Below are 11242 nucleotides of genomic sequence, written 5' to 3' on the forward strand. Positions count from 1 at the left end.
ACTTCATTTTTTTAAATAGCAACCCCAATTTTTTCCTTCGACAGCATATTGTACGCTGAAAAATAAGGGAACTTTGTCAGTACAGTCCCTATATCTAAAATGTATGGTTTTCGTAGAAACTTGAAAAAAAATTAAATTTTCTTGGTTATTAGTAAATTTAAAATTATCAGTTGGCTCTGGTTTGAAGCAACCAAATCGAAGAAACAAAAACTATCGTATTAAAACAAATAATTTGACGTTTACGTAGCAAAAATGTTAACCATGTTTAGGATTTAGTAATTGTAGAACCTATGGCCAGTTTGTTGGAAAGCACAAAACAGTTAAACCAATCGTAGATAACGAAGGAAATGAAATTATAGTTTTGGGGTACTTCAGAGCGTATCCTGAAAATTCGTTATTAGATACAAAAAGAGATTTGGGAATATCTGAGAAAAGCAATCACAGGATTTTAAAAAAACATAACTTTCATCCTTATTCTTACTCATCGGCACAAAGTTTAAGGACAGGTCATCAAAGGAGAATTGATTTTTGTGAATTTTTGTTGATTGAAACTTCAGTAGATGAAGATTTTTTTGGAAAAAATAATTTGGACGGATGAGGCAAAATTTCTCTCCTTATGGGAGTCATATTAACCCACACATATTTCGTGAAAGACAATTTCAAGGATACTGGAGTTTTAATGTCTTAGCTGCTAAAAAATGATGGTGTGCTAGTGCTGCACTTTTATAACGAAAATTTGAATGGCAAGCTTATTGGAAATTATAGAGCAAGTTTTGTTTCTAATTCTTGTTCATTATTTCGGGCGAAACATATCTGTAAATTTTACAAAATTAGATACAGCCGTTAAATCTAAACTGGAATCAACTGTGGTACCAACACGGCGGAGCTTCACCTCATAGCAGTGCGCTTATATATAACTTTTTACAAAATCGTTTTGAGTATGGTTGGATAGCTAACAACGGACCCCATAAATGACCTCCCTGTTCGCCCGATATCACTCCATTAGATTTTTTGTTTGGGGTCTTATAAAAGATATCCTGTATGCTACACCGATTACAACAAAGGAAGAATGCCAAGAAAGAGTTCGTGATGCATTTCGAACTCGTAAGAAATTCGGAATGCCAATTCGTGCAACCAGTTCGAACATTTACTGTAGGGGAGATCGGGCTTTGAGGAGAATTTTTGAATGCAGGCCTCACCCATGGGCTGTATTTTCGAAAGTAACAAATTCGTTCGTTTTGATGCTAATCCCAAAGTCTCCTTGCATTCTAGCGCTCAATAGCTTTTGTTTCATATCACTTGCCTCAAACTAAAGCCAACCGATAATTTTAAATTTACTAATTAGAAAATTTCATTCTTTTCAAGTTTCTACGTAAACCATACATTTTAGATATAGGGATGTAATTACAAAGTTCCCTTATTTTTCAGCGCACAATACGCTGGTGAAGGAAAAATTGGGGTTGCCATTTAAAAAATGAAGTTTTTGACTTTTCGAGATAAGAAAATCGGCGCAAATTTCTGACCACCTGTATAACTTTTTAAAAAACTTTTCAAGGCTTATGTAAACTATGGGTCCTCTCTGTGGAAACCCTGAGAATAGTGATGGAACGGATAGTGATTTTGCGAAAAACTGGATACCGGATATTCGGCATCCTCTTCGACCGGATATCCGGTATATCTATCCGACCATTATGGTTATAATTTCTGGTACATTTCTGAAGTATTATCCTACATTGCTACATTATTGCGATATTTGAATAAAAAAGAAATTAATAAGAAAGCTGATAAGATATGTCAACATATAAAATGAACTTTTTTGATGCTGATTTAACTAACGACGCAACTCTAAAAAGCGAGAGGATACTTTAATTAATAATTGGTGATATTTCCACAAGGATCCTTCAAGAAATTAATTTTATAGCAAATTTTGAAAATTATTGATGAAAATTGCAATTATCAAAACTTCAAATATTGTTTTCTCAAAAACTGAAAGTTAATTTTCAAAACGTGTTGGTTCATTGGAAAGAGGACATTCTTATTAACATTTTGGGAAATTTTCATACTCATATTCTAAGAAATGGATTTTTCTAAGAAATGGACAAAAATTTATTTCTCAAAAACTAAAAGCGATTTTTCAAAACGGCTTGCTGTATTAAAAAGAGGATACTTTAATTAACAATTGACGATATTTCCACAAAGATCCTTCAAGAAATGAATTTTATACCGAATTTTGAAAATTATCGATGAAAATTGCAACATCGAAAATTTTATCAAACCTTAAAATATTGTTTTCCCAAAAACTAAAAGTTATTTTTCAAAACGTGTTGGTTCATTGGAAAGAGGACACTCTTATTAACACTTTGGGAAATTTTTATACTCATATTCCAAGAAGTGGATTTTATACGAATTTTTAAAACTTAATCGGCGAAAATTGCAAAATTCGAAAAAATTGTCGATTATTTCAAAAATTTATTTCTCAAGAACTAAAAGCGATTTTTCAAAACGGCTTTTTGCAATAAAAGGAGGAGACTTTAATTAATAATTGGTGATATTTCCACAAGGATCCTTCAAGAAATTAATTTTATAGCGAATTTTGAAAATTTTCGATGAAAATTGCAACATCGACAATTTTATCAAAACTTCAAATATTATTTTCTCAAAAACTAAAAGTTATTTTTCAAAACGTATTGGTTCATTGAAAAGATGACACTCTTATTAACACTTTGGGACATTTTCGTACTCATATTCCAAGAAGTGGATTTTATACGAATTTTTAAAACTTAATCGGCGAAAATTGCAAAATTCGAAAAAAATGTCGATCATATCGAAAATTTTTTTCTCGAGAACTGAAAGTGATTTTTCAAAACGTGTTGCATTAAGAAGAGGACACTTTAATTAATAATTGGTAATATTTCCACAAGGATTCTTCAAGAAATGAATTTTATAGCGAATTTTGAAAATTATCGAAGAAAATTGTAATATCGAAAATTGTATCAAAACTTCAAATATTGTTTTCTCAAAAACTAAAAGTTATTTTTCAAAACAGATTGGTTCATTGGAAAGAGGACACTCAAGAAGTGGATTTTATACGAATTTTTAAAAGTTTTAAAAAATTTATTTTTCAAGAACTAAAAGCGATTTTACAAAACGACTTGTTGCATTAAAAAGAGGATACTTTAATTAATAATCGGTGATATTTCGACAAGGATCCTTCAAGAAATGAATTTTATCGCAAATTTTGAAAATTGTTGATGAAAATTGCAACATAGAAAATTTTTTCAAAACTTCAAACATTGTTTTCTCAAAAACTAAAAGTTATTTTTCAAAACGTGTCGGTTCATTGGAAAGAGGACACTCTTATTAACACGTTGGGAAATTTTCATAGTCATATTTCAAGAAGTGGATTTTTTATACGAATTTTTAAAAGTTAATCGACGAAAATTGCAAAATTCGAAAAAATTGTCGATCATTTATACCGTGTATAACCGGAAGTTGGAGAAAACTGAAAATATTTTAGCTAAAACGAGCAGTTTCGAATAAGCGCTATATGCACATTTTCATAAAAATAGTGCCTGTAGTTTCCCACATACATATAGACTTAGCTTGTTGTGACAGACCCTGTACATTTCTTACCTATAACAAACAACAAAATGTGCATAAGCAACAACAATCCAATTATGATGAGCTTTAATGATTTGAACTCTTAATGGATCAGCCCAACCTGAACCTAAATCACCGAAAAAAAATTAACAAATTCAAATTAATAAACAATTACAGGTTTTTAGAGCATAAAAAATCTTACTGCTTGGACTGAAAACCAACCCAACATCATTTCGAATCATTTTATTTAAATCCGCTGATGAATTACGTGTGTGTCTCAAATCCAAAGATGCCGCCCTCGAATGATTTGGTCCTGACCCATTTCGTCCCTGCAACCCCCTAAGATCCTGTGAACTACGACTACAATTTCCAGATAATCTTAATTCCATTGAAGAGTTTCTTGAATGTCCTAACATAAAAAATTTTAATTAAAAAACAATCAATTAATAATAAATTTATGATGTTGTCTAACCAGGTTGTCTATTTTGAATATAAGAGTTAATAGAACTCTGTACATATTGATGGTTGTTATAATTTACACTATCACAGTTACTTGCTCCATTTGAACATTGAGAATTCTCCCCTCCTGTCACTTTGTTTTCATAAATACCTGATGGACCTGGTTGGTTATCTAATCGAACACTAACTCCAGGTCTTGAGACATGTACAGCAGTCGGTTCAGTTTGTGTTACTGAATTACAAGGTGGTGGATCTTGGATTGGGATACCTTTAAAAAGATTTTTTTTTAATGATTCAAACAAAAAGGTTAATTTTTTGTTAATTTTTAAAAATCACTCAATAAAATGATTGATAAGAAAGTTATTTTGAGTCATCACACTTACACAATATCATGCAAGTTTTTTAAAAAATAGATAGTTATTTAATCTTAATAATTATTAAAAATAAATAATTTACATGGTGGTGGAAGATATCCATAAAACAAAACATCACCGCATGTAGATTGAGTCATTTCCTCACAAAGCATCAATCTTCTCACCAAAGGAGATATCCCATAATATTCCGCCTCATGTCTCAAAGACTTGATATCAACATTTTTCAAATTAATCTCCCTAGTTCTCAAATAATTCAAAATTACAGCAAAAATCTCTGGATCCCTATCAATAAAAATCGACCCTTTTTCATCCCGTAAACTGGAGATGCGACCGTTTAATAAAGCCGTGAAAAACGTATCTTGAACGCACGTTAGAGTTTGTCTGGAGGTCGAGAACCTGGATGCAAATTTTTATGTTTACGAGCAATAAGCAAAAACAAAATGGAAATAATTACCTCTTTCCGCCGACATTTAAATGAAGAATATCGCCGGAACAAACTTGGGAAAACGCCATGGTGATGGAATGTATGTTGAGTTTGAAAAATTACATCGTATTTCGTTAGAATTGGTTTTCTTTTATTCAATATGCTAGTATTACCAGTCAAAACGTCAACAAATGATTGTAATTTGACATTTAACGTGCATTTGACATTTGACAGACCCCACACGATTGACAGAGCGACACAGCCGGTAAAGTAGGTCATTATTATTATTTTATTTGAAAAATTTAATTTATTTTTTTTAAATACATACTTATATTTATTGATAGTTGTATTGTAAAATACTTATTTTAAAGATTTGATTTTTTTACCAAACGTGTTACATTCTAATCAACAATTTTACAATCGTGATAATTTTATTAACTTTTTTGTTTAATTTTATTTTTCTATTCATATACCTAATCAAATTAGTTGAAAATAATAATTGTAAAAATATTTTTAATTTTCTAAGAAGTTATTCTACTAATATTAAAGAATATTATAATTTCTTTTAATTTGAAACTTAAAATTGGTGGATGGCATCGGTGTTGCCTAACTATCAGTCAGTCCTACAATAAGTAAAAGGAATAATAATTATTCTTTTAACGTTTTTGATGCAAATATTGCTGTATATCACTTTGCTGGATCTTAACTGTATTGATGATTTTGTATTTTAAGAAAATTTTGAGTTGCGACTATTAACTATTTAGAAACTGAGTAATTTGTGTTTACATGACCTGATACGTTCACTGATATCTAAGAACTGGCCAGCTTTTACTTGTTCTGTATTCTATTTTTACTTATTGTTTTGATGTATGCTGTCCAAAGTTACAGCAAAGTACTGTTAGCGTTAGAAGTGTTAGAACTGGGACACTTGTGATGTGGTCAATGCAAAACGATCTTTTGTTGTTAATCAAATTCCTAATACTTCCAATAGGACTCGATGTTTATGGTATCTTAGAAATGTACATTTAGGCAAGGATAATGCTGTGAGAATAATAATGTTGAATGTTGAAGGGGCTGACATTGTGAGATCTTTGTATTGGTCCTTCTTTTGTGGATTCATGCATTTTAGGTACCTATTTCCGTTCTCTGCAATATGTATTTTTGGCCGACATCTCCTCGAAATAATTCAGTCAATCAGTACGTTACAGAATGTGAGCAGTAGGGGAACTGATGGAATTGGAGTAAGACTTCCCAAATATGTAGCCCACTGTTGTTACGAAACATGTCGGGCTTATTTTGAATCGGTTGATTATTGAGGGTATCTTCCCGTCACCTCTTCAAGGTGCCACAAGTTTTCAAGAAAGATTGATGTGTGCTATACATTGAGAACTACAAACCTATAGCAATTTACAATGATTTCTCTAAAGTATTTGAAAAAATTTTTAGTTACAGGATTCTCGATTTTATTAACAAATTGAGTGTTATCAGTAGTTACCAGCATAGTTTCAAGAACTCAGCTTATTATGCAAAGCCACTCTGCTACACTGCTTTCTTATAAGTTATAACATACTGGTATCGGGTGCTGTGATTGGGTAGAACCGCGTGTTTGTGGCACAAAAGCGAGTCATTAGGTTGTTGAATTATACATATAGATATACTTTTAGGTGTCAGTCAATAGTACTGAAAAGCCGGATGCCGGATTTTCGGCATCACGTTCGGCCGTATATCCGGTTATCCGGCATATCTATCCGGCTTCACGGATCCTTCAAGAAATAAATTTTATAGCGAATTTTGTAAATTATCGATGAAAATTGTAACATCGAAAAGTGTATCAAATCTTAAAATATTATTTTCTTAAAAACTAAAAGTTATTTTTCAAAACGTGTTTGGTTCATTCGAAGGAAGACACTCTTGTTAACACTTTGGGAAATTTTCATACTCATATTCCAAGAAGTGGATTTTATACGAATTTTTAAAACTTAATCGGCGAAAATTGCAAAATTCGAAAAAATTGTCGATAATTTCAAAAATTTATTTCGCAAAAACTAAAAGCGATTTTTCAAAACGGCTTGCTGTATTAAAAAGAGGATACTTTAATTAATAATTGGCAATATTTCCACAAAGATCCTTCAGGAAATGAATTTTATACCGAATTTTGAAAAATTATCGATGAGAATTGCAACATCGAAAATTTTATCAAACCTTAAAATATTGTTTTCTCAAAAACTAAAAGTTATTTTTCAAAACGTGTTGGTTCATTGGAAAGAGGACACTCTTATTAACACTTTGGAAAATTTTTATACTCATATTCCAAGAAGTGGATTTTATACGAATTTTTAAAACTTAATCGGCGTAAATTGCAAAATTCGAAAAAATTGTCGATAATTTCAAAAATTTATTTCTCAAAAACTAAAAGCGGTTTTTCAAAACGGCTTGCTGCATTAAAAAGAGGATACTTTAATTAATAATTGGCGATATTTCCACAAAGATCCTTCAGGAAATGAATTTTATACCGAATTTTGAAAATTATAGATGAGAATTGCAACATCGAAAATTTTATCAAACCTTAAAATATTGTTTTCTCAAAAACTAAAAGTTATTTTTCAAAACGTGTTGGTTCATTGGAAAGAGGACACTCTTATTAACACTTTGGGACATTTTCATACTCATATTCCAAGAAGTGGATTTTATACGAATTTTTAAAACTTAATCGGCGAAAATTGTAAAATTCGAATAAATTGTCGATCATTTCAAAAATTTATTTCTCAAGAACTGAAAGTGCTTTTTCAAAATGGCTTTTTGCATTAAGAAGAGGATACTTTAATTAATAATTGGTGATATTTCCACAAGGATCCTTTAAGAAATTAATTTTATAGCGAATTTTGAAAATTATCAATGAAAATTGCAACATCGAAAATTTTATCAAACCTTCAAATATTGTTTTCTCAAAAACTAAGTTATTTTTCAAAACGTGTTGGTTCATTGGAAAGAGGACACTCTTATTAACATTTTGGGAAATTTTCATACTCATATTCCAAGAAGTGGATTTTATACGAATTTTTTAAAACGAAAATTGTAAAATTTGAAAAAATTGTCGATCATTTCAAAAATTTATTTCTCAAAAACTAAAAGCGATTTTTCAAAACGGCTTCCTGCATTAAAAAGATGATACTTTGATTAATAATTAGCCATATTTCCACAAGGATCTTTCAAGAAATTAATGTTTTAGCGAATTTTGAAAATTATCGTTGAAAATTGCAACATCAAAAATGTTATCAAAACTTCAAATATTGTTTTCTCATAAACTAAAAGTAATTTTTCAAAACGTGTTGGTTCATTGGAGAGAGGACACTCTTATTAACACTTTGGAAAATTTTCATACTCATATTCCAAGAACTGGATTTTATAAGAATTTTTAAAGCTTAATCGGAGAAAATTGCAAAATTCGAAAAAATTGTCGATCATTTCAAAAATGTTTTTCTCAAGAACTGAAAGTGATTTTTCAAAACGGCTTGCTGCATTAAAAAGAGGATACTTTAATTAATAATTGGCGATATTTCCATAAGGATCCTTCAAGAAATTAATTTTATAGCGAATTTTGAAAATTATCGATGAAAATTGCAACATCGAAAATTTTATCAAACCTTCAAATATTGTTTTCTTAAAAACTAAAATTTATTTTTCAAAACGTGTTGGTTCATTGGAAAGAGGTCACTCTTATTAACACATTGGCAAATTTTGTTACTCATATTCCAAGAACTAGATTTTATACGAATTTTTAAAACTTAGTCGGCAAAAATTCAAAAAAATTATCGATCATTTCAAAAACTTTTTTCTCAAGAACTGAAGGCGATTTTTCAAAACGGCTTTTTATATTAAGAAGAGCATACTTTAATTAATAATTGGTGATATTTCCACAAGGATCCTTCAAGAAATTAATTTTATAGCGAATTTTGAAAATTATCGATGAAAATTGCAACATCGAAAATTTTATCAAAACTTCAAATATTGTTTTCTCAAAAACTAAAATTTATTTTTCAAAACGTGTTGGTTCATTGGAAAGAAGACACTAGTATTAACACTTTGGGAAATTTTCATACTCATATTCCAAGAAGTGGATTTTATACGAATTTTTAAAACTTAATCAGTAAAAATTGCAAAATTCGAAAAAATTGTCGATAATTTCAAAAATTCATTTCTCAAGAACTAAAAGTGATTTTTCAAAACGGCTTTTTGCATTAAGAAGAGGACACTTCAATTAATAATCGAAAGTGCTAACAGAGACAGTTCTGCTGGTAATAAATGTGATGATGAATTGTAAGTGAAGAGAAGAAATCTAGACGAAACTGCAACAAGAGATTTTATATATCGTATTGGGATTGTTGTTGTATTAAAGTTGCTAATGACAAACCTGATATAAATAAAGTTGTATTCAAAGAAAAAAGTCCTGTTGGGATGAACTTGATTATTATCTGCAGTGTCCAGCACCTAAAAGAGATACTAATTCCTGTGAATGGTGGAGTACTAAATAATAAGTTTTTAATATCCGGCCAATGCCGGATATTTGGTAACTATCCGGTATTCGGCCGGATTTTAAAAAATGTCCGGAAAGGCCGGGTACTGGATAGTTGCCGGATATCCGTTCCACCACTAGTCAATAGGTACTCACCTTGCCTTATTTGTGGAATGCTTTGGTTTACGTAAAGACTAGTTATATTAGACTTTACATAAACCAATCGTTTTGTAAATTTTAGTCACGGTATGGTATTGTGTGGTAATGACAATCTTGTTCTCGGTTAGCATGTCAACACTACATTTGAATAATTGTCTCAGAAAATTTAAACAACTTGTAAAATAATTCATTAGAATTTTAGATTGTATAGTTTGTGTAAATTCATTCCTTGATTAAAAAGGACATTAAAAAAATACTAAGTTTAGTAAAATATAGGAACAACAGAAAAACTAATATTAATAAAAACAGGTAATCAATCAGAAAAATCTGCATTTCTATAAGTGCTGTAATATGATGAGAAGCTTTCTACTTGACCCTTCGAGTGGCTCTTATAGATTTCGGAGTCCCTTTCCTGGTGGCTCAGTTTTTTACCGCTTGCGAATATATTCGGCGTAACCGTAGGCCATATTTCGCTAACGTATATATACGTCTTGGCCACGGTGTGTGGCAAAACGCATGCGACTATATACGTCATAGACGCACAAGAAGGAATTTTAATTTTTTTTTATAAAATACATAAAAACATAAAAAATAAAACAAAGCATACATAAATATGTTGTATCAAACTAAAAATTATACTTTTTTGTGATATAACTCAAAACAGGGAGCTGGACATAAACCAGTGTAGCATTCTCTGCACCAATATCTGCTTTCTTTCCGTTTTCCTTTCTCTGCACACACAACGTATCTAAAAATATTAGTTTAGAATATTATTTTATTTAGAAATTACAACATTTTTACCTTTTAGTAGGTTTTTGTTTTGTAGTAGGCGGTATAATGGCAGGAAAGTGCCTTTCCACAAATCTTGATACTTTGGGAGTTTGGAACTTTGATGTTCTTCTAGACACTTTATCTAATTTGGCGTATTTTTCAATTATTTTTTCTCCTAATTCAAGTAGAAAACCCAATCTTTTCTTTTTTCCCCCTAGTTTCTTGTAAATATGAAAACTGTTCAATGTTGTGATACTTAGAAAATGTTGAAATATTTTTATGTAGTATTTCCTAATTCTGGTTCGTGTAGTACTGTAGAAATGAAGGCACTGGTCAGAGAGATCAACCCCTCCCATTTGTTGGTTGTAATCAAGTATACAACTTGGTTTTTGTATTTCCGTATTTCGTTTCGTAACTGTTCTCATCGTGTTATCATGTAAAGTGCTTATCATCAAAACTTCTTTCTTGTCTCTCCACTTTTGTACCATTATTTTTCTTCTATACATTGTAATAGTTTCACCCTTGTTTAGCTTAGTTTTCATTTCTTGCGGTAACCCTTTTCTGTTTATTCTCATAGTGCCAATACAATCAGTTCTTCTTCTTACTAATTTGTCAACTAGATCAACACTACTGTAGTAGTTGTCTAAAAATAAGCAGTGACCTTTATCCAGTAAAGGATCAGCCAACTCAAGAACCACTCTACTTGTTTTGGGTTCATTAGCATATTTGTTGCCATATGCAGTATCAGCACCAGTATAAAATAAAAAGTTGTATAAATAACCAGAGAAACTTTCACAGAGAGAAAACAACTTTATGCCAAATCGTTTTCGTTTGCTTGGAATGTACTGTTTCCAGCCTAATCGACCTTTCCATCCTATTAGTGATTGGTCAATAGCAATGTTTTTTTCTGGTATATATACAGTCATAAATTTTTTTTTTAGG

The 11242-nt window shown here is 30.7% G+C and overlaps 1 protein-coding gene across 1 annotated transcript in view; it reads right to left on the reverse strand.

Moving 5' to 3' along the window:
• Positions 1–5068, reverse strand: part of LOC111429392 (BTB/POZ domain-containing protein KCTD3) — a 36243-nt gene extending 31175 nt beyond the window's left edge. The window contains exons 1-5 of the mRNA XM_023065293.2: positions 4888–5068; positions 4516–4829; positions 4073–4327; positions 3803–4009; positions 3634–3727 (exon numbers count right to left, since the gene is read on the reverse strand). Of these exons, the coding sequence (XP_022921061.1) occupies positions 3634–3727; positions 3803–4009; positions 4073–4327; positions 4516–4829; positions 4888–4946 (929 nt within the window). The 5' untranslated portion in view covers positions 4947–5068. The remainder of the gene's footprint in view (positions 1–3633; positions 3728–3802; positions 4010–4072; positions 4328–4515; positions 4830–4887) is intronic.
• Between the last annotated feature and the right edge of the window lie 6174 nt (positions 5069–11242).

This window comes from Onthophagus taurus, chromosome 7, assembly GCF_036711975.1.
Source record: "Onthophagus taurus isolate NC chromosome 7, IU_Otau_3.0, whole genome shotgun sequence".
Lineage (NCBI taxonomy): Eukaryota > Metazoa > Arthropoda > Insecta > Coleoptera > Scarabaeidae > Onthophagus > Onthophagus taurus.